General features: G+C 37.7%; 2 protein-coding genes across 3 annotated transcripts in view; both read right to left on the bottom strand.

Moving 5' to 3' along the window:
- LOC129274712 (ficolin-1-like) lies at positions 1–5185 on the bottom strand. Its single transcript, XM_054911470.2, has 5 exons — positions 4840–5185; positions 4084–4232; positions 3189–3376; positions 2603–2682; positions 1–2050 (listed from the first exon to the last, which is right to left on the bottom strand). Exons 1-5 carry the CDS (start codon positions 5117–5119, stop codon positions 1788–1790), a joined length of 960 nt encoding a protein of 319 aa, XP_054767445.2. The 5' UTR covers positions 5120–5185; the 3' UTR covers positions 1–1787.
- A 1330-nt stretch (positions 5186–6515) lies between these two features.
- The window catches only part of LOC129274275 (low-density lipoprotein receptor-related protein 1B-like), a 28138-nt gene continuing 12535 nt past the window's right edge, over positions 6516–22118 (bottom strand). For both annotated transcript variants that reach the window (XM_064108765.1, XM_064108764.1), the window contains 4 exons: positions 19703–19865; positions 18489–18610; positions 14892–15179; positions 6516–8478 (listed from right to left, as the gene is read on the bottom strand). In XM_064108765.1, coding sequence (XP_063964835.1) covers positions 7949–8478; positions 14892–15179; positions 18489–18610; positions 19703–19865 — 1103 coding nt within the window. In that variant the 3' untranslated portion in view covers positions 6516–7948. The remainder of the gene's footprint in view (positions 8479–14891; positions 15180–18488; positions 18611–19702; positions 19866–22118) is intronic.

Raw genomic sequence — 22118 nt, forward strand, 5'->3', positions numbered from 1 at the left:
GTAAGTCAGGTGGGTCTCATTCCCATTGTGTGGGGTTATTTTGGCGATGTTATTAGGAAGGACTTCATTTTGATTTGACCAGAGGCATGGAAATCTATATTTTGTCGCAAATTCTGAGTGCGTGAGTGTGTGTGTGTGGGGGGGGGGGGCTGAAAAATGTGATGAGCCCGGACCTCCAACTATATCCTTTTAGAAAGTTTGGCAACATCTTGTCCCTATATCAAGGTTGTCGTAATAGAAAGTACATTACTGAAGCTCAAATCTCGAAATGGTTTTGAAATACAGGATTATGTACTTTTTTGAAATGTTATTTGTAAGACGAAAACGCCCACACCCTAATCAACTAACCCCTAGTTATTTGGAAATATATACTAAAAAAACCTCCAAGAAATGTCCAAGAAAATCAAGAGCCTGCAACAGAAAAGATTGTTTGTCGGCAATGTTAGGCCTTTATTGACACTCTATAATACTAACTTTCAAAATTATTTTATTTCTCTTGCCTCGATCTCATTCTCTTTGCATGTTTTCTTGCATCATCGAGATAATAAAATAGATTTAAATCAGGTAACAATAATCATTTTTATTGACACTCTATAATGCTAACTTTCAAAATTATTTTATTTCTCTTGCCTCGATCTCATTCTCTTTACATGTTTTCTTGCATCATCGAGATAATAAAATAGATTTAAATCAGGTAACAATAATAATTTTTATTTTGCAATTTCGTTTATTATTGGTGGATTTTTTTCTTAGAGATCAGACCAAGTTAATACATTCATCTTTTCTTTCTCTCTATTTTTAGATCAATACTCTTTGTTAATTCACCATTCTCTCAGCACACCCTGAATCATATCCACAACCTATAGGATTGGTATATCCAGACGATATTGTCACGGATGTTTGGGGGAAGTTTCGGTTTAAGAGGGTGTCCTTAGGTTACCGTTATTATCTCTACAAAAGAAAATGTTAATGAAAATATGACGATTCAGAAGAATATTGAACACTGGTTATATAGCTTTATTATTTTTCCTGCACTTTCATAAGAATAATGACAATATGATTTTACGCGCATGAGTTTCATTCCAATGCACTGTGTATTAAACTTGCAATATGGCTCGTAAGCTTTCCAAGGATATAAGCTGTCCTATATGCATTCATTTCTGTGCTCAAGGGGCCACAAGGACCCACAACTCAACGAGATGGCAATGTACCTTGAAGTGGTAGCGATAACTTGAAGTAGTTTTCTGTGGTCGCGACTCATCGTCGCGGCTTTTCCACGATGTTTTTGCGATGTTCATATGTTTCTTTTTTTACATTCCAACAGAATGTAAAAAATCAAACCCCGCGAATCGTCACAGAAAAAAGTTTAAATTCAGGTTCAAGTGCGAATTCAAGAAAATGACTATAATAAATAGCCCTACATAATGAATGAAATATTATTGAGAAGTGGCCGAAAATGTATGGAACCTTGTAAAAGGCTGCATGACCTTGCATCTCCGCGACCAGAGGGGACTCGATAAGTCGCCAACAAGTGGTAACCTGATTATAGTTACCTCCGGTCTCCAGGTTGCTGGGATCTCCATGACACAAACTCCGATAAACTAAGTAAGTTAAAAAGAGTTTAAAGTCTGGTCGGAGTCGTTTTCTTTTCAGTGGGAATAGATGGGATGAATATTCTTATATCCTCAATGTCCTGTTCATTTATTTACATTTCCGTCACACAACAGGTAGTCCCACCTCTTCAACTAAAGTCTTCCTCAGTTCGTACCGCATCCGCAGATTACTAGCTATATCATCGGACGAATCTTCATCTCCACGTACGGAAAGAACGCCTGGCGTCCGTCGCGGTTCCACACAACCCCTGCGGTTCGCCTTTTCGGTCCAATCCCCACGAAGCGGTAGCGCATGTTTAGATTAGACGTGAAACAGTCGTTTCCGTGGTACCACCAGCCACCGCCGTTTTGCCGTGCACAGTTCGTAGCCAGCATGCCGTCGTTATCACGATCGTATGTCGAGAAGGGCATGTTGTTGTGTTCACTGAGACCGTCACCTATTTATCAGGATTTAAAATGACATATATTTTTATGGTATTTGAAAAGGATATTTGGTATTAAAAAAATCGCCAATAGGAACACATAATACAGAATGCAGCGAGAGGAAGAGCAACAAACGACTTGAGAAAAAAGATTGATTTAGCTCTGGGGAGCATTTAAAAAAAACTTGCTTGTCAGATATTTTACTCGACAAAGTATGTCTTACAACAGTTACAATAGAAACTGTGCTTCTCAGATAATCAAAATGCCCCCTCCTTCTGATTGATTGTTAGAAGATAACAGTATTTTTATGATCAAATAAAGCATTCGTACGCGTATAATAAAATCAATATAATATGAATTAATAAAAAAATGACATATCTTAGATATTGCTTCATATTAAATATTTGGACCCCTCCTTTACAATCCCACCCAGCCCTCTCTATATACCTACAAATCAATTTTCCGTTTTCTGTCTCAGTTATAATGCGGTTTTTTTTTCAGTAAACCAATTAATGACAATAATCAACATCGTGAAAAAAATTGAATAGAAAATTGAAATGAGTTACCTCCGTTCGAATTTGGATCCATATCACTGATTTTCATCGTATAATTCCCGATCTCATCGCTGAGCGTGAAAGTCCAATATCTATACAAAAACAAAATATGGTGATGGTAGTAATTATAACCATTCAAAAACATAATGCACATTTAAAGAAAACAAACAATGGACAAAGAAAACATCAAAGAATAGTTTTTTATTGTAATGGTCCTTTTGTTAAATGTTTTTTTTTAAACTTCCGGATGAGATGATGGAGGAGAGGAGGAGCGATGGGGTTCGGATGTAGAGTGATAATGATGTTATGTAAGTAATAACGTAAATACCGACATAGCACCACATCTGACCCATTGCAATGTATTACCCATTTATTTTGTAATGACCCGCCCCCTTATGCCTAAAATCATTTAAGACATAATGTTCCGCTTTTATAGCGAATATAATCACATTTAATAAAGTTATATAACTGTATAATTATACAAAACCAAATGTTGATGATAGTATCATGCTAAAAAAGAAAAAACAATACGAGGGGGGGGGGGTATCAGTCCCTAACCTCCCCCACCAGTACATAACATATCCTCTGGGCTACTTACTTTGTGAATATTTCTGTCCACTGTGAGTCCCTCAGTTCGATCCTCATTTCGTGTCTCCTCTGCATTGAGATCCGGTATATCCAATCCAAGCCTAAGAAGAACTCCCCCTGAAGATTGCCAAAACCTCTTACGTAATCGGTCCATGGTCGATTGAAGTTCTCTCGTCCTCCCCACCTCCTTTGGACTACCTGCGTATTTAATTGTCAAACCATATCATACCGCTTGAAAGACTGAATATTTTTATTTTGCTAATCATTAATTGAATATTTGATACATTTTGGTAGGCTTGTGTATGACTTATTTTGAATATTTATATTTTTTTGTTATACTTCTATCAAATGAAAAAAATATTCAAATCTATGTTATTGCATGCGGAGAACGAATGCTTGTGGTCTTAAACAGGCAAAAATATCTAAAATCTTGATTTTTTTAAATTGACTAGTGATTAAAAAGGCAGTGCCATAAGGGCAGTGACGGATGTGCACCCCTTTTATTTTTAATGTGAATATGTCTTTCATACACAATTTTGCCCTCCCCCCCCCTTGAGAGTCACAGCAAATATTTTTAATGGGAATATGCCGTTCATGCACAAGTGATGACGTTTCTTTTTTTTTTTTTTTTTTTGCTTGTCAAATTTTCCTTAGGAAAATGTGCCCCCTTTTCGAAAATCCTGGATCCGCCCCTGCATACGGGGCAGACCAGGAGCCACTTCAATGAAGGAAAGGGGAAAAGGGTAAATATAACGATTTCAATGCTTGTAACAATATATTTTTCTTTTATATCGGGTTGTATTTCACATTAGCAAATTTTATTTATACACGGTCAAAGTGGAATCATGACAAAACAGACAAAGAAAATAAATAAATACAAACAATGTTAATTTGTATCTTCGTACCGTCCATCCACCCCCCTCTTGCTGTTGTTCACAGAAGACATCTTTTCTCCCACACTTGTTGATATCAGATACGAATATGGTGTAGACCGCATCTTGCCCGCCGCCGAATTCTCGAATATCAAAACAGGTCTTGGGAAGGGGCAAAGGAGCTTCAAATAAGAATAGAAGAGAGGAGTAGTTGAAGCACATCAATTGATTTTAGTAGTGAGAAACTTTTTTTATGCGAGAGAGTTTATATTTATCTATTTATTTATCAAAACATCATTTTAAGGTTACACTTTACTTTTTTTTTTTGTATCATAACGTTTAGTGTATTGGCAAGCCTTGTATTCATTGAATTTCTATATAAAAGAAAAACCATCAATCAAATTACATACAACACATGCAAAGAAATAACGACGTATTGTTTTCGAAAACCTGCCATTTCAATCGTTTCTTTGTAATCACTTTGTAAATTTGTTGAAAGTTTGAAATGAAATTTAATTCTCATATGTCATTGTCGGTAACTCGGTATAATCAAAGTTCTTTCCCACAATTCTAGCAACTCTTTTTTGTAATCTTAACAAAATATTCCTATTATTTATATTATGTTTCTGGCTGGTATGTCGAAAGAGTTGAAGAAATATGAGATCCTTGGAAATATTTTTTTAAATAGTATGTCTAATATTAATAACCAAGATAAAAAAATAATGCCCGAGCATCGCATCACTGACTCGACACAAAAAATTATGTGTTTGATTGAATAAGATCACTTACTTGTGCCCGAGACACCTCCGAAGCCGCTGGTTCCACAGCACGGATCATCAACGGGCGACCCTACCAACTCATCGCCCAGTAGCCATACTCCTTCGCAACTTGTCCAAAACAGAACCAGAAAAACACAAACAACATTCCAAACAAACATTTTCCAAACAAACATTTCCACTTCATACGATGGGTGCGCGAGATAGAGTGGCGAGCAATGTATGGTGACGTGAAAATGTCTGATCAAAAGCAGAAAATTTCCCGGCGCATATGAACTTGTGGAAGAATGCATAGTTCATGATATTCGTTCCATTAAAAGGGGGAAGAGGTAATTAGAGTGCGCGTTAGTCTTTGCAATATTCAACATCCTCACATTCGATGCGTTACGTGGTCTACCTGATAGATTGTAAAACACAGGTCTCAGGGGTGGCGGAACGTATTTTCGTTGGGGGGGGGGGCACTGAGCCAAAAAAGAGCATTCATATGTCAAAATCGGCATTTTGGTGCAAACGGATATTTTCACCATGAGATTATCATCTGCGTGAAGTAGTTGTGTGTTTTGTAGTGATTAAGTTGAGCAAAGCCTTTTTGAAGTAATTTCTGATTGATAAAATAGATATTTAGGCTTTATTTGAGTGGCGAGCAATGTATGGTGACGTGAAAATGTCTGATCAAAAGCAGAAAATTTCCCGGCGCATATGAACTTGTGGAAGAATGCATAGTTCATGATATTCGTTCCATTAAAAGGGGGAAGAGGTAATTAGAGTGCGCGTTAGTCTTTGCAATATTCAACATCCTCACATTCGATGCGTTACGTGGTCTACATGTACCTGATAGATTGTAAAACACAGGTCTCAGGGGTGGCGGAACGTATTTTCGTTTGGGGGGGGGGGCACTGAGCCAAAAAAGAGCATTCATATGTCAAAATCGGCATTTTGGTGCAAACGGATATTTTCACCATGAGATTATCATCTGCGTGAAGTAGTTGTGTGTTTTGTAGTGATTAAGTTGAGCAAAGCCTTTTTGAAGTAATTTCTGATTGATAAAATAGATATTTAGGCTTTATTTTTTCCGCGAGCGAGTGTAGCGAGCCAGCGGTTAAAAAAAATAAAAGTTGTGAAACTCGCTTTTTGTCAATTATGCGCTAATTGCTGTTAAAAGGACATCCTCGCGAGATGTTGCGAGCGCGAATCGCAAGCTCAGACTTTTGGACATTTCATTTAATAAGACATGAAAATGACTGATAATAGGATACATATCTCACCAATCGAATAATGCAAACGCGAAGCGCGAGCTGAAAATTCGGATTTTCCAACCTGAAAACTTGACATTCTAAGTACTTTTTGTAACCAAGAACAAAATTAGTACCTTATTAAACAATGATTGATGCAAGCGCAAAACGCGAGCAAAGAATTTGTGATTTTCTAACTTAAGATGTATTGTGTTTTGCTTCAAAAAGGGTTTTTCATTTTGAAAAAAGGCACATTTTATTTTGAAAAAAAGGGCACTTTCCATTTTGAAAAAAGGGCATTTTTCCTACGAGGAATGGAGGGGGGGGGGGAGTGCCACCCGGTTCCGCCGCTCCTGACAAATCTGATACAGAATTGATAAAATTCGAGGGCGGGGAACCTAAACACTACAATTGTCACGACCCAGACAACAACAAAGAAGAGAAGGAGTAGGAAAGGAAAAAGTGTGACTATATTTTTTTTAATAATGCCCCATATAGTTTTATGTTCTGCTCCTCATTTACAATTACATCTGTATACATCAATATCTATAATCAAAAGCAATATCCATGTACATCAATATCTACATCTATCTATATTAATATTTTTGCATATATTAAAAGTCTGTTTGACCTTGATCCAGTACATCCTTGCATTGTTTGTTTGTACTTACACTATTATGCCTTTGAGGTATGATATCTATTGATAGTATTGTATCGATAATAATAATAATGTTCAGTTTTTGTATAGCACATAACACATAACAAATAGTCTCTATGCGCTTGGGAAAACAAAGGAGAGGAAGAGAGGTGTTGGTGAGTTCATTTTGTTGAGGCTAGGTACAATTTGAATAAGTATGTTTTAAGAGCTGTTGTGAATTTGTTAACTGAATCGATTGTTTTAAGGGAATTTGGGAGTTTGATCCATAAAACAGGGGCTGCATGAGTAAACGAACGTTCGCCATATGATTTTGTTGATATTTGAGGTACGACTAATTTATTCATGCTTTGTGAAACTAAATTACGTGTTGGCTAAATACACATTAATTTACATTAATATCTACTTCAATATATACATGTATATCAACACCAATATCAATGTACATAAATATCTATATATGAATATTCTTGCATAATATCATGAATATATTAAAAGGCTGTTTTACCTTGATCCAGACAGTACATCCTTTTATTTATCTACATCAACATCTACTTGTACATCAACATCAACTGTACATCAATATCCACATCTATTTATATCAAGATTTTTGCATCTAGTACATCCTTCTATTGGTTGTTTGTTCTTTATGATTTTGAGGTATGATATTTATCGATAGTTGTATTTACATCTACATTAATATCTACATGTATATATCAACACCAATATCCATGTACATCAATATCCACATCAATCTATATCAATCTTTTCTATTTTTGCATCTAATGGGTGTTTGACCTTGATCAAGTACATGTTTGTGCTAGCGCTCTATAAATTTTATATATTATTATTGTTTTGTAAGACATTTTGCCTGGATGAGTGTGATTTTCCTTGGTGATATGGTAATTAAGTTCGAGGTCTTTAGGATCAAGAATGACCAAGAGTATGTGCGCCAATGGCGGGAAAGGCAGTCATATACTATGTAAAGGAGATCATTAAGCCCAGGACATTTAGACACTGTGTGAAGCTACCGTCTTAGCCCTATTATTACCTTACTTTATAGGCCTATGTACTTGTGAAATATTGCTTAATTGATGATAACTTTTGAATATATTTTTGTTGATATTAGTGTACTCTACCTTTTGAACATTAGGAAAGGACAATTCCCAAACAGAAATTAAAAGTTGAACCAAAAATTACAATGTCTGTACTATACTATTAGGCTATTTTATTGTTCAATTAATTTCTTTCATTTCAAAATAGCGACAACTACTCTCAGGCAAATCGGATGTTGGCATATCATCCAATACATCCTCTGGTATCCCATCATTCAATTCGCAGAGGCCAGAATCGGGGTGAAAGTTGAACGATATGCAGTCGTTGATGCCTGTGCACATCATCGCGCACTGAAGCGAAGTCTTCACACGCGCGGTGGAAATCACGTGATCCCTCACACAGACGTTGACACCGAGTGCGAAGCGTTTTGAGTTCATAATCGGCGATATCAATGGGTCCGTGATCGGTTCGTCAGTGGTTATCGATTGAGTAGTGGTTACTGAGTTAACGAAAGATGATGATAATGATGATGATGATGATGTTGATGATGATGATGATGATGATGATGAAAAGTCTGTGATTGATTCCGCAGTGGTTGTGGACTGAGTGGTTGTTGCTGAGTTTGCAGTCAGCCGCGGCGTTGTCGATTCCGTGGTCAAATGATCAATGGTTGATGGTGTCGTGATTGAGGACGTGGTTGTTGCGGAATCTGGGTTTTATTGAAAATAAAAGAAAGAAAATTAAAAGAAATCCGAAAGATGGAATTTGGCAAAATGGACCTACAACAAGTTTACACATATCTTTAAAAGAAACTATAGAAGATAAATATTCTTTCAATACTTTTTACGTTTTTTATCATGCCATTAACATGATTAAGAAAAAATACAATCGCTTTAATTTGGAAACCGCCTACAGATAATATATATTGTTATTTTCTTTCAGTTACACTATATATAGTCTCATGAAATATGTCACATTTTATATCTTACCTTCAAATGGTATGTTCACCACTTCATTTTGGAAGGAAATCAACATGTTCATCTCGTTACGCGATGTCATTCATCGTTTGAAACAATAAAACAGTCCTAATTATTCCGCCAGTAAATGAGTGCAAAAAGATACGTGACATTTTCTTCACCATTCATATGGCCATGCAGGGACGTGATAGGGAGATATGGAAAAAGGTGGTTCAGTGATTACCCTCCCTACAGTCAATGTTAGAGGGAGAATTATATGCACACACATTGTCAATCAGCTATCTTTGAAATGGGTTGGGTAAAATGATTACCTTTGCATTCTTTTTGATAGATAGACTAGACCCATTCTGGAAAAAGAGGCCTATATAAACTTTAAGAAGCATTTTGGGGTAAAAGTTGGAAACCGGACTATATCACACAATTCAAATATGCTGAATCTGATAAGATCGGTTCCCAAGCGAATTTCTCATGTTTTGACCACCTAATTTGCATAAATAAAATGGCTGCCAAATTGACAATTCAGAATCTTATTTCGACAATGTTCTTTAATTATATTCGCTTTCACAGACATGAATACTGCAAAATCCTGCATACATACGTGTACCTTTCGGGAAAATTTGTTATTTTTGTTTGCGGCTAATTAATTATGCAAATTTATGCATATTTTGGATCATTGTGCTATAATTTGATAATTTCAGCTCAAATGTTTATATTTTTGGTACAAATAGCATTTACATCATTATAAATAATTGTACAGCCCTTAGAATATAATATCACAGTGAATAATAATGTATTTTATTGTTTTTGAATTTCTTATGTATTTCTTTGTATTTTGTACCTTTTGTTTTGTACATTATTGATTATCAATGGCAGAAAATAATTAGCTTCAATGATTTAATTATGTAATCACTTTTTTATTCGCATATATCCATGGGCATAAACAGATGCACCAACTCCCACACCCACATCTGCATACAAAGGTAAACTCTTACGCGGAGGGCCTTCCCATTTAAAAACACACTGGTGGAGATCCAACGAGTTTCATGAACCTATCTGTATTCAAGCGAATGTCACTATTAATTGCTTATATTTTTATTATAAAATGGTATCTTGAATTATGATATCAATCAATTCATCATACAATTTTAGATGATGAGTTATTAAATTTGAATCATAACAGTACTGTAATTCTCAACTCCTAATAGTCAATCAGTTGCATTTAATATCCTTTGGAGTAGTTATGTTCCCGACCAACAGAATCTGATCACACATACATGTATATATATTTAGTGTGTTTTTCTTCAGCAAAAGGAAGTGAAAACCGTCTGCTGAAAATGAGATGTCCTGTGTTTTTCTCCATTACGCTCGTCAAATTGTCCCAATATTGAAAAAAAAATTATCAGAACTGAACCCACATATAATCCATCTAATCCCTCATTTTGTCTATCAATAAGACCGTTTTCCGTGTTTTAAAAGCCAGACTGTGATGTTCTAAAGTCCCACAACGAATAAGTCACTGCATATCCTTTTAATAATTTTTTTTTATCATTGGACTTCATTAACGGATTACATGTGCATCTCCATAATATATCTTTTCCAATGCAGTACTGCACCTGTCCTATCAATGATTGCCGCTTCATCCAACTTAGAGGCATCCAGCTTCCCCAGCTTGATATACACCTTTACCTTCGGGGTGTTGAATGATCAAATTCAAATTCAAATTCAAATTCAAATTTATTTATTTCACTTCCATCAATTGTACATACATTAATTGTATACCATATATAAACATAAATATTTGTATACGTTGCAAAAAAAAAGAAAATAATGATACATATGTTGTGAAAAAAAAAAAAAAACACTTAGACAATTTGGGCAACACATTGTAGGTTTTAAATAAGTATACTATTTTTCAATAGAAATTAAATTAAGATGGAAATGGAGGGACCCACTAAAAAGCAATGCTTGTACAATGTGGGCCCCTAAAAAAATAGATAACACAACAAATAACAAAATAGCAAAGTATAAATACAGATAATCAAATGAGAAAAAAATCAATAACTGAGAGGGAAATACTCACAAAATAAATACAAAGTTATCAAAAATATACAGTAAGATAAAGGACAAAACAACCCGTCCTAAAAATATCCACCCTTCCCCACCCCACCCCCCCCCCCCCAGAAAAAGAGAAGGGGAAAAAAAATAAAAAAAAATAAAAAAGGGGAGAATGCCCTGAGAAGATGGATGGGTGTTGCTGTATGTAGATAGAACACATGCCGTCGTGGACTCAAGCAAACTGGATTCAATGATGTGTATAAAAGGAGAAAAAGTATATAAAATAACCTGGAAAGAATATAATGCACGAAAAATGTGATTGATGCCGTAAACAAATAACCGGTAGGAAGCGGATAAGCGGACAGGAGAGGAGAAAATAGAGGAGAGGATAGACACAATAATGTATGAGGTTCAATAATGAGCACATCGGAGAAGGACTTGTGTCAGATTTTTTTTTAATAAAAAAAGGATAATAATTAATGTCAGTTATCATCGATTTGGTGTTCCATTGGATGGCTTGATTGATAGGGCAGCCTCATATTATAAAAGTCATCTCTAATTGTTGAAATCAAACCAATTAGTACAAGTATTCTGCAGAGGCAGTTCGTATCGAAGTCATCGTGTTTGTGTTCTTGAGATATGTCCGATTCTCATGTCACAGATCCATAGAGAAAACCTTAACTTTTGTCTTGAGAGAGAATCTGCTGTCTAACCAGATCTTGTTTCAGGTGTTGAAATGCTCGGAGTGCACCTTTTCAATACCGCAGTGAATTGTGTAATGTCTTCAAGGTCATTTATCGAACTTCTAATATTCACACATCTTCATATCTTCATAAGATAGACTATTTCAAATTGATAACGAAGATATCTTTCAGAGGATGGTGGGTTCCTGGCATGTTTGGCGTTCCTGTAGGTGATTATTAATCCACTTATTTTGATCGGTTTTAAACCCAACAGCATCCAATAGCTTACCCAGCTCTGATAGGCTGCATGCGAGTCTGAGATATCACCATCAAAGTCTAGGTCGAGAATTTCTTCGATTGTAGAGCCAGGATTTCTCTTTCTATGAGGAAAGCAGTTGCCTAATAAAGTTATGTTTGACTTGTCAACCGGTTTTGATACCAGTGAACATGTCATTCTTCTTGGGAGACTGACAGTCTGTGGAATTGATGATTCTGCACTCCAATGGCAGGTTTCCTCTTACCTTGCCAACAGAGCTGTATGAAGCTGTATTCATCACTGGCATGCAGTCTCCTGTGAATAACCTTTGATATGGAGTTCCTTGGGAGTCTGTCCTTGTCCCTTGTTCTTCAAACTGTACATCACTCCTCTTGGCTCTGTAATGTGCCCGGTAATGTGGCAACATGGTCTTGGTATACACTTCTATGCTGATGACATCCAGCTGTATACCTCACTTTTGATCCAAAAGGTAAATATACAGAGGTTCGTGCAGCTGCTGTTGTCGGTGCTGCCAATGAGGATTCGATTTTGGGATGAGGGTCAACTTCCTGGAGCTTAACAATAAAAAGCGAAGTATCTTGTTCCGTCATCTCCATATATGCGTAATTATTATGACTACAATTCCAGTCTTAATAGGTGAGGAAGCTATATATCTCTAGTATGCAAGGCTAGATCTCTTGGCGTAGTCTTTGATAGAACAATGAGCATGAAGAAACACACATCACATGTCTGCCAATCTGCATATTACATGCTCCACAGAATTGCTGAGATCAGACATTGTCTTACATTAGGTGGTGCAGAAAATATCATCCATGACCGGATAACCTCTAGACTGGACTTCTGCAACTGTCTCCATGCTGGTTTACCTTCAACAGGCATCTCTAGCACTTTTTAACCATAGGACACACTGTGAGAATTTGTTATGCATTGGGCAGTGACTGGGCTGGAAACCTTGTTTTGCCCATGTTTTAACCATGGAGCTAATCTGTGTTTAGCCCCATGTTTTTATTTCCTCTTCTGTATTTAGTATCGTTCGTCAAAGAATCTTCCAAGGCAAGGATTGGATAAAAGCTGTGGTTTTCAGTTATCACTTTTATGCTTTTCACACTGCATTTCCTTGACCCCATACTATCCTTAACCCCGGACTATCCTTAACCCATACTATCTTTTTTTTTTCGATTCACACTGTCTTTCTTAACCCCGTACTATTGCTTAGCCGGGGTTAACGCCTTAACCCCGGGCAATCACACAGCTCATAAATATTGATGATTTTACCATACAGAGCGCGATTAACGTGCAATTTCGACTTCTGTGATTGGCTAATGCTTAGCCCTGTTTCGTTTCACACTGCATCTCTTAGCACCGCAATTGTGGTGCTAGCACCACAATAAGCCGGCTAACTCTGCTTTTTTGCAGGGCCAGATAGTACGGTACTATTTACCGTGCTAGCCCACTTTGCTAAAACGTAGTGTGAAAACGAAGTGGGCTAAGCTTAACCCCGGGAAATTGGTGGGGCTAAGACCCCCCCCCCCCCCTTAGCCCCACCAATTTAGGACAAAAAGTGCAGTGTGAAAAGCATATTTGATGGTTGACTTGGGGAAAATGTATCGTTGCCAAATAAATAAATAAATCGGTAATGACCAAAAAAAAATAGTAAGTGATCCAGTAATACAGACCCTTTGCATTTATTACAAATTGTTTTTTGGTTAATTGCCATGATTGCAGTTCTGATGTAGCTGAATCAAAAGATATAATTTTGCTACAAGGATAATAACAATGTACTGATACTTATATCCGATTGATAAACTACACTGCGTAAATCATACGTTTAATTGATTATTTGATCTGTTATCAAACATTTTAATATATCTATTTTAAGAAATTTAAGTTCAGCATGATTACAGGTTTTCCAACTTCTAAACTCTTCTTTTTCTTACGGGTTCATTGAATTTGGTAATTGTCATGATTATAGGATCAGCATCAATGTCTACTATACCTTGCAAGTATATTACTTTCTATATACAGGTGTGGGTGTGGGAGCATGTGTGTGTATTTGTTCCTGAGTACAATTAACAGTTGTGGCAAAAGAAGTTTATCAAATGATTCAATCATTGAAGCTTAATATTTGTCTGCCATTGAAATGAGTTTTTTAAAGATCTCATATCAAACATATATACAAAGCAAATGGCAGAAAATACAAGAACACAAAAGAAATATCAAAGAACAATAAAATATATATAAAAATTGACTTGAGTATTATATTTAAGGGCTAAACAATTATCATACTGATACAAATGCTATTTGTACCCAAAATAATAAACATTTTAGGTGTAATTATCAAATTATAGCATAATATTGCAAAATATGCATAAATTTGCATAATTAATTAGTCGCAAACAGAATTAACAAATTTTCCCAAATGGTACATGTTAAGTATGCAGGATTTTGCAGTATCCATATCGGTGAAAGCGAATATTATAAAAGAATATTGTAGAAATAAGATTATAAATTGTCAATTTGGCAGCCATTTTGTTTATGCAAATTAGGTGGTCAAAACATGAAAAATTGGCTTGGGAACCGGTCTTATCAGATTCAGCACATTCAAATTAGGTGAAATAGACCGGTTTCCAACTTTTACCCCAAAATGCTCCTTGAACTCAAGTTCTCCCCATATTGGTCTTGTCTATAGAAGGTGTGTGTAGAATTGTGTTTCGGCTAGAAATAACTTGGTGGGTACCTCGAAGAGCTGTCCGTAAGTTACGAGCGACTTTATACGAACGACTGGTGATCCTTTCTTGAATATTATGCGCACCGGCAATTTCATTAGTTTGGATTTTGCTCATAAGAAGGTCGCTCGTAAATCGTAACTTAGTTACGAACAGGTTTGTGAAACACCAACCTGGTGGGTGTTTCATAAAGTTGTTGGTAAGATAAGAACGACTGGTGATCCTTTCTTTTGGTAAATGGTATACACTATAGGCGATAATTTAGCGGGTAAGAAAGAATCACCAGTCGTTTTTAAAGTCGCTTTTAACTTACGACCCGGGACTTACGAACAGCTTCATGAAGTGGCCCCCTGGAACGAGCGTTTCCTAGGATAATTATTTTGTTTCTACCTCTACCTCTCTACCTGAAATAAACAAGATCAATCTAGGTGCATCTGGTAGCGCCGGGGACGACGTGGGTGTCTTAACTTGTGTAGCCATCGGTTCTGTAGCACTCGGTTTCAACCGGAATAGTAACCCCGTTGAAAATTCCGTGAAGTGAATTGCATCCTGTTCTCCTCGTAGGGCTATTCCATACGGATCAAATGAAGTTAGATCTTTGACATGGGTCACGTGAATGCGACGATCAGATCCATCAAGATACACCGATTCAATCCGCTGAAGAGCCCGGTCGCCCCAATATACACGCTCCTCTGTGGGTGAAAGTCAGCAATTATAATCGACAAAGAATTGTTTTTTTTTTTCGAAGTATAGCAAGCCAGTGATTGCGTTCATGAAATCAAACATACCCTTATAGTATGGGAGCGAGCAGCTTCTGCCTAGCCGAGAAGGTTACCAATTTTCATCTTCATTGCAATATAGAGTAAGGAAATGCGCGTCTTGCTTGTCGTAGATGGTGGGTGTAGTCAGGAGGGGTTTGAAAAGGACCCCCCAAAACTAGGCTAGCCTAGCTGAAAAAAAACCTCATTAAATTGGTGGGATATTGTCTTGCTTGGCATCAGGGTCATTGAAAAAAATAGTCCCAGACATTTTTGGTGGTGGGGTGTAGCCGCCAGACGAAACAATAGAATTTATCAATCTTACGGGGTCTGATTTGTACACTAGCGTAACGTCAAACTAAAATAGCAATGTATTATCTCTACGTGTGTAGTCTCACCATTCAAACCCTTAATATTTTGTTTGTTCTGAAACCCTTATGCACCAAAACTTTTGAATGCAGATGCAGAAAAGGGGTTATTGGGTGGTGGTGGTGGAGGGGGATGGTTGAGGGGAAGCGGCGACGGAGGAAGAAAACATAGGAAACGGTTTATCTAGCTTGGGGAGAGGGTCCTTAAAAAGGACAAAAGCAACCCCCCCCCCCAAAAAAAAAAAAAAAAAAAAAGATCGTCACAATAAGTAAGTTAACATGGTTCTAGACTTCTACCGGGGGCCTAAGAACTTTCTACCGTGGCAATTCAGTACGATGAAAATGACGTACAACGTAGACAGCATGTGGGTACTATGCCGACCATGCAGCTGGGAATTGGTGTCTCATCCCGTCTCCCCTGCTCCTGCAAAAAAAAAAAACTTGAGAATTTTTTTTTTCATAATCATTTCATCTCTATGTAAACATCGATCAGGGTATGTGATTTCACTTCACGATCGCGATCGCGATAAGTAGGACAAGACTCGTGGTATTGCTCATGTGAGAGCAGCTTTTCAGGATGAGCCCTATTCAGAGCTTGCGCATATCCATAGTTAGTCCAGATTGGACCTTGGTGTTTGGAAGTTCCCTTTCCCACAGCTAACATAGAGGCCAATCTCTCATCAGCGCCAGTCCAATCATCTTCTTCTGGGGAGGGAAGATGAGTGGAATGGCGCTGATTAGAGATTGTGAGACATGAGCCCTCTATGTTAGCTTTGGGAAAGGGAACTTCCAAACACCAAGGTCCAATGTGGACTAATCCATAGTGAGATCCTCGAAGTGTTTATTCGGCCCCGTTGTACAAAGAGTTACGATTGATCCGATCAATCGTAACTCTATGGAAATCCATCAGTGTCATAATTTTTTCTACAGGAAATTTGCAAAATGTCTTTTGTAATCAAAGGAGAACACCCCAAATTGTCAAGAAATCAATGAATTTATGGATATGCATTCATATCTAGAATTTGTTTTGAACAAACATGCATTTCGTATGTTGACTTTGCTGGCTTGCCATAGTTACGATTGATCGGATCAATCGTAACTCTTTGTACAACGGGGCCCCCAGGCCTGGGTGATATCGGGCCAGGAGTAGGAGAGAGCACCAAGATTGAGTTGGTGCACACAAGTGCGAGAATCTCGTTCTTTTACTAGTGAATAAAACAGTTGATCGTTCTGCTCATGGGCTTCCTCAATTCTTGATAGGAGATCACTCCTGCAGACATGGCAGAAGGTCCCTCCCCTTAAATTAATTCTAGTCTAGAACCACGCTTAGGGCTATGCATGCCGTTTTTAGGCCGTTTCCTAATGATGACGATCTTTCAGCCCTTTCTCTCTTTTTTTAGTTTTGCTTGTGTCATTCTTAAGGACCCCGGCCCCTCCCTCCCCAAGCTAGATAAACCTTTTCCCTTGTGTTCTTCCTCCCCCACCCCTCCCCTTCAACCATCCAATTTACCACCCCATCCCAACCTCACCAAACCACCACCCATTGATTAGCCCCTTTCTGCATCTTCATGCAGTAGTTTCTGTGCATCAGGCTTACAGCACAAACAAAATATTATCTGAAGTGTGAGATTAAACACATGGATATAATATATTGACAATATCCCACAGCTTTCATGAGGTTTTTTTCAGCTAGGCTAGCCTAATTTTGGGGGTCCTTTTCAATCCCCTCCTGACCACACCCACCACTTACGACAAGCCAGACGCGCATACATAATATACATTGCTATATGAAGATGAAAATTGGTAACCTTCTCAGCTAGGCAGATGCCCCTGGCTCCCGTATACCCAGTTGTTGTGTATCCGGACGATCAACTTTAGAAAGTCATTTGGGAAAATTTACAAGCGAAGTTTCATCAATTTTTAGTACAAATTGTCAGGAAATATTATAGAGAACAAAATAGAAGATGATTACAAGTATAGAATCCATATTTTTAGTGTAATCCAAAGGAAAAAAGGAAGGCTTCAAAAATATAAAGTGTCCGGACACTCGATCCCCCCATCCTACTATTAAACTGGGGCCGTTTCGATTATGAAACTACTTACAAATTTTCTATTTAATATTTACTATAGTCAGATACCTATGCTTCTCAGCCAATCAAAACTTTTTATATCATGGCAACTTGCCAGACGATCAAGACAAGTGTCCCATGTTCAGGGAATTTCAATGCGATATTCTAAAGTTACACTTATTTATTTATTTTTGTTTTATTTAGACAGGGTGGTCTCTTCCGTACATAGAAACTGCTTTTGGAGAGATCCCTGTTAATATGAAATGACAAAATCGCATTCGCATTTGAATATCGAAATAATTTTTATGACGGTATTTTGACTGGAGCTTTGTCTGAAGGACTGTATTTATTCAAAGTAAAAAAAAAAATGTGTATTGTTACTGAACTCTAAAGTTTGATTTCAATTATCATCTAAACAGGGTTAAGCAAAAGACGATATTAAATATTATTCAGTTTGAATAATTTTCTTCCAAAACATGCTTTTAAAAGAAATAGGTTCTTAAAGATGATTTGTCAGAATTGTTTATGGGTCGCTGAATGCGTATCCGACGAAATATTTGGCTCAAACTTACATGAAAATAGTGTTATGCTGATCAAACTTGATCAATGTTTTGTCCGGACGCATTTTCATCAGCAAACGTCATTACCGTAGTGGGTGTGGTTGAGTCTGCAGGCAAGACTACACATTGAATGAAAACGATCACTCATTGCTCATCATCCTGTCTAAAGATTTCAACTACAACACCGTACCATAGTTAAAACATGGACCTGTTGTAGGTCCATGGTTAAAACAAATGAATGTTTACCCTTGTAGTCGAGCGCCAAACTCATCATGTTGGCGATACCACTCACGATGACGACCCGTCCTGACCCGTTTGAATATGACCGTTCAATCGTTTTCATGCCGGTATCACACCAAATGACAACGCTATATGCAAGAAGGAAATCCAAAGAATGAATATTAATACATTTTAGTGCTTGGTTTTATTTTCCGACCTGATCTGCGCGATCAAGCCCGATCGAGTGTTTTGACCGGTGACACGACAGTTGCTCCGGGCTTAATTTCGTCTATACGGTATAGTAGGTTTAGGGTTGCTGTAGGGTTTTGTGTAAGGTTAAGGGTAATGATTAGGGCAGGCTATTGTGTTAAACCCAGGGTTGAAGTTGACCATTCCATTAGTGTGTGGAATTTAGAACGGAGCAAATGTCATGGGACCATTTTGACCCGCTCGGTATAGCTCCGCAAATAAATCGGCGTCATTCGGCAATCATCGGCATCAGTTTAACTTAATCGACATAGCTCTGGTTATCGTTTCTGATATTTTAAATACATGTTCAAAATATTCGAGAAGAGAACCAGTGGTCATCAACTTGATTACTCCCCGATCAAAGTAGATTGACCCTCTATATACCCCTTATTATTCAGGTGAGAAATAATAACGTCATAATTTGGGCCGCGAAGCCCCCATGGTTACCCCATTGCCACATTGGCACCACCCCTCAGTGTAGAATTTTAATTCTTGCAGTATCTCAATAAAACGTGGAATCTAAAATTAGAATGACATGAATGACGTCATGATATGGAAAGCGTTGTTTTTACATTAAAAAAAATTGTCTTAATCATCTGATTTATGTAGATGATATTAATGCAAGATGTGAAATTTAAGAAACTGTCATTCTTTTACGGTAAAGATGATGCTCCGTCCGTATATAGGACCGCGTTTTACAAAGGGCATGGGTTAATTGATTACGCGACCGCACCAATCCCGAGAACGAGATGAGATCAGAGCCCCGTAACACAAAGGTTAGCGATTACTCGCTAAATGAAATGGCCTATCAGGATCGCCGTTGCATGCGCAATTTGATCAGTAGACTGACTGAGAACCAATAAGAATCTTTCGAATTAGCGACTAATCGCTAAACTTTGTGTTACGGAGCCCAGATTGGTTAGAAAGCAGCCGAGAGAAATATTAACCATATAGGAACCAGAAAGGAGAACGGATGCACTTTATTTAATTACCCATTTTTGTTGGACACAACGACGTCGTTTGGTAAATCGATACCGATGCCGACCAACACCCCTCGATTTGTACCATCGAAGTCGACGAACTCGATCTCTTTTTTGCCTTTGTCACACCAGAAGACTCGGTTGTTTACGGTATCAATAGCGATTCCTCGTGGAGCTGAGATTAAGTTATAATTTTGATGATGATGGTAATAATGATATAATGATAGTGAGAATAATACTAAGAATAAATGTAATACACTGTCAACTTACTATTTCATATTCTATAGGCTGTATCTCATGTATATTCATTGTATTACCATGGAGCTATTCACAGTGGAATGCATCTTGACAATGAGAGTGCACTTTGAATAAACCACTTCATCTTCAGTTTTCATACTACCAAGTCATGTGTACCTGTCTCTCTCATTAACATGAATATTATAGTATCTGGAAGTGTTTGACTATTAAAATAGTTTGTTCAGTATACAATGATAATAATAATAATAATAGTGATAATAATGATAACAATAATGATGATAAAACCATCTCTACTACTAGTAGTATAGGATGCACGCTGAGAGTCCGTTTGAGGAGCAATTATTGAGGATATATCGCGGGGAAAAAAATAGAATAATCCCCCGAGAACAATAAAGAGGGAAATTCCAAACAATAAGTGAGGAGGATGGTACATCGATGAAGATCAATGTAAGAAGACGGTCTTTTCGCACGTTTTCTTTGTTTGCGATGAGATCAACTAACCAAGGAAGAAAAAATGGAATATTTGCATAGTGCTCTCCCTGAGAAGTATAAAAATTAATTTTCAGTAACAATTTACTGAATGCATGTTTAATCCTTTCATAATGGCGCCAACTTCGAAATCGAATCGGAATACCACCGATGAGGCCATTGAAAAAATAATGACCAGTGAACGATTGACCAAAGCTATCAGAAGGGATGTCAAAGAAGCGACCAGTGAAGAATTCGCCAAACTAATTGGTCAACTTGAGAAGCAAGAAAGCAGAATTATGAAATTTGAAACTACTCGGGACTCGTAACAAAAGGAGATCAAAGAGTTAAAAGAGGCAATTGGTGAATACCAATCCCGCTTCTAACGCTTAGAAAAGGAGACATACGATCTAGAACAGTACAAACGGAATTGCTTACTCTTCTTCGGGTTCCCGGAGACAAAAGGAGAGGGCACCACCGAAGTAGTGTGCAAAATTGCGAGGGAAAAACTACGCGTTGATCTGCACCGAACACATCGTCTCCGACGTCGTAAACAAGGCGACGCGTCTGATGGGGCGCCAGCTAGATGATTTAGACTCATCTTGCTCTTATTTCTTACAAACATCAGCAGCTGCAGGACAAGGTCAAGGAATTACACAAATATCAAGCAAAGTGGGACTCAACATCCATAAAGGAAAAACAAAGCTTCTGAAAGCCAACAGCAACTCCATTACACCAGTTATTATTGAAGGAGAGGCCCTAGAAGAGGTAGAATCTTTCAGGTACCTAGGAAGCATTGTTGACAAACTGGGAGGGACAGATGAAGATATAAGAACTAGAATCGGTAAAGCGAGGGCAGCATTCATACAACTCAAGAACATTTGAAGTTCCAAGGAGATCAGTAGAGCAACCAAACTGTCTGTATTGCTCTGTGGCGCAGAAACTTGGAGGACCACCAAAACTATTCTGCACAAGATTCAGACATTTGTCAAAACATGTCTGAGAAGAATTCTCAGGATTCATTTGCCAGAGACAATCTCCAACGCAGATCTCTGGCAACAAACAAATCAAAGACAATTGAGATCCTGAGAAGAAGATGCGGGTGGCTTGGCCACACACTGAGGAAATCATACAACAACATAATAAAGCAGGACATAACCTGGAATCCTCAGGGGAAGTGATGTCGCAGCAGACCCAGGAATACCTGGTGGGTGTTTCATAAAGCTGTTCGTAAAGTTACGAACGACTTTAGGAACGACTGGAACATGTTCTTAGGTCATAACTCAATTACATAGGGATATCACATAGCACAAGAAAGGATCACCAGTCGTGAGTAAAGTCATTCGTATCTTACGAACAGCTTTATGAAACACCCACCTGGAGAAGGGATCTTGATGCCAACATCAAAGAGCTTGTAATGGGGTGGCAAACCGTGATGAACGCAGCCTAGGACCGAAGACGCTGGCGTGCTGTCGTCAATAGTAGTGACGGGCAATAAGTGAGTAAGTAAGTATGTTAAGCAGGGCCCGCTGGTAGAACAGTTTCAGAACTTAAGTGGCTACCCTGGGTAAGATATGACGTTATTATTATTATGAAGTTCTCCTTCCGACAAAACACGCCCCACCACGTTTTCATGGGCATTCTTCTTTTCATCTCTTTCATTTTGAGTTCTCGTCCGAAAGTCATGGTGGATGACGTCATA

Source organism: Lytechinus pictus, chromosome 13 (assembly GCF_037042905.1).
Source record: "Lytechinus pictus isolate F3 Inbred chromosome 13, Lp3.0, whole genome shotgun sequence".
In the NCBI taxonomy this organism is placed as follows: Eukaryota; Metazoa; Echinodermata; class Echinoidea; order Temnopleuroida; family Toxopneustidae; genus Lytechinus; species Lytechinus pictus.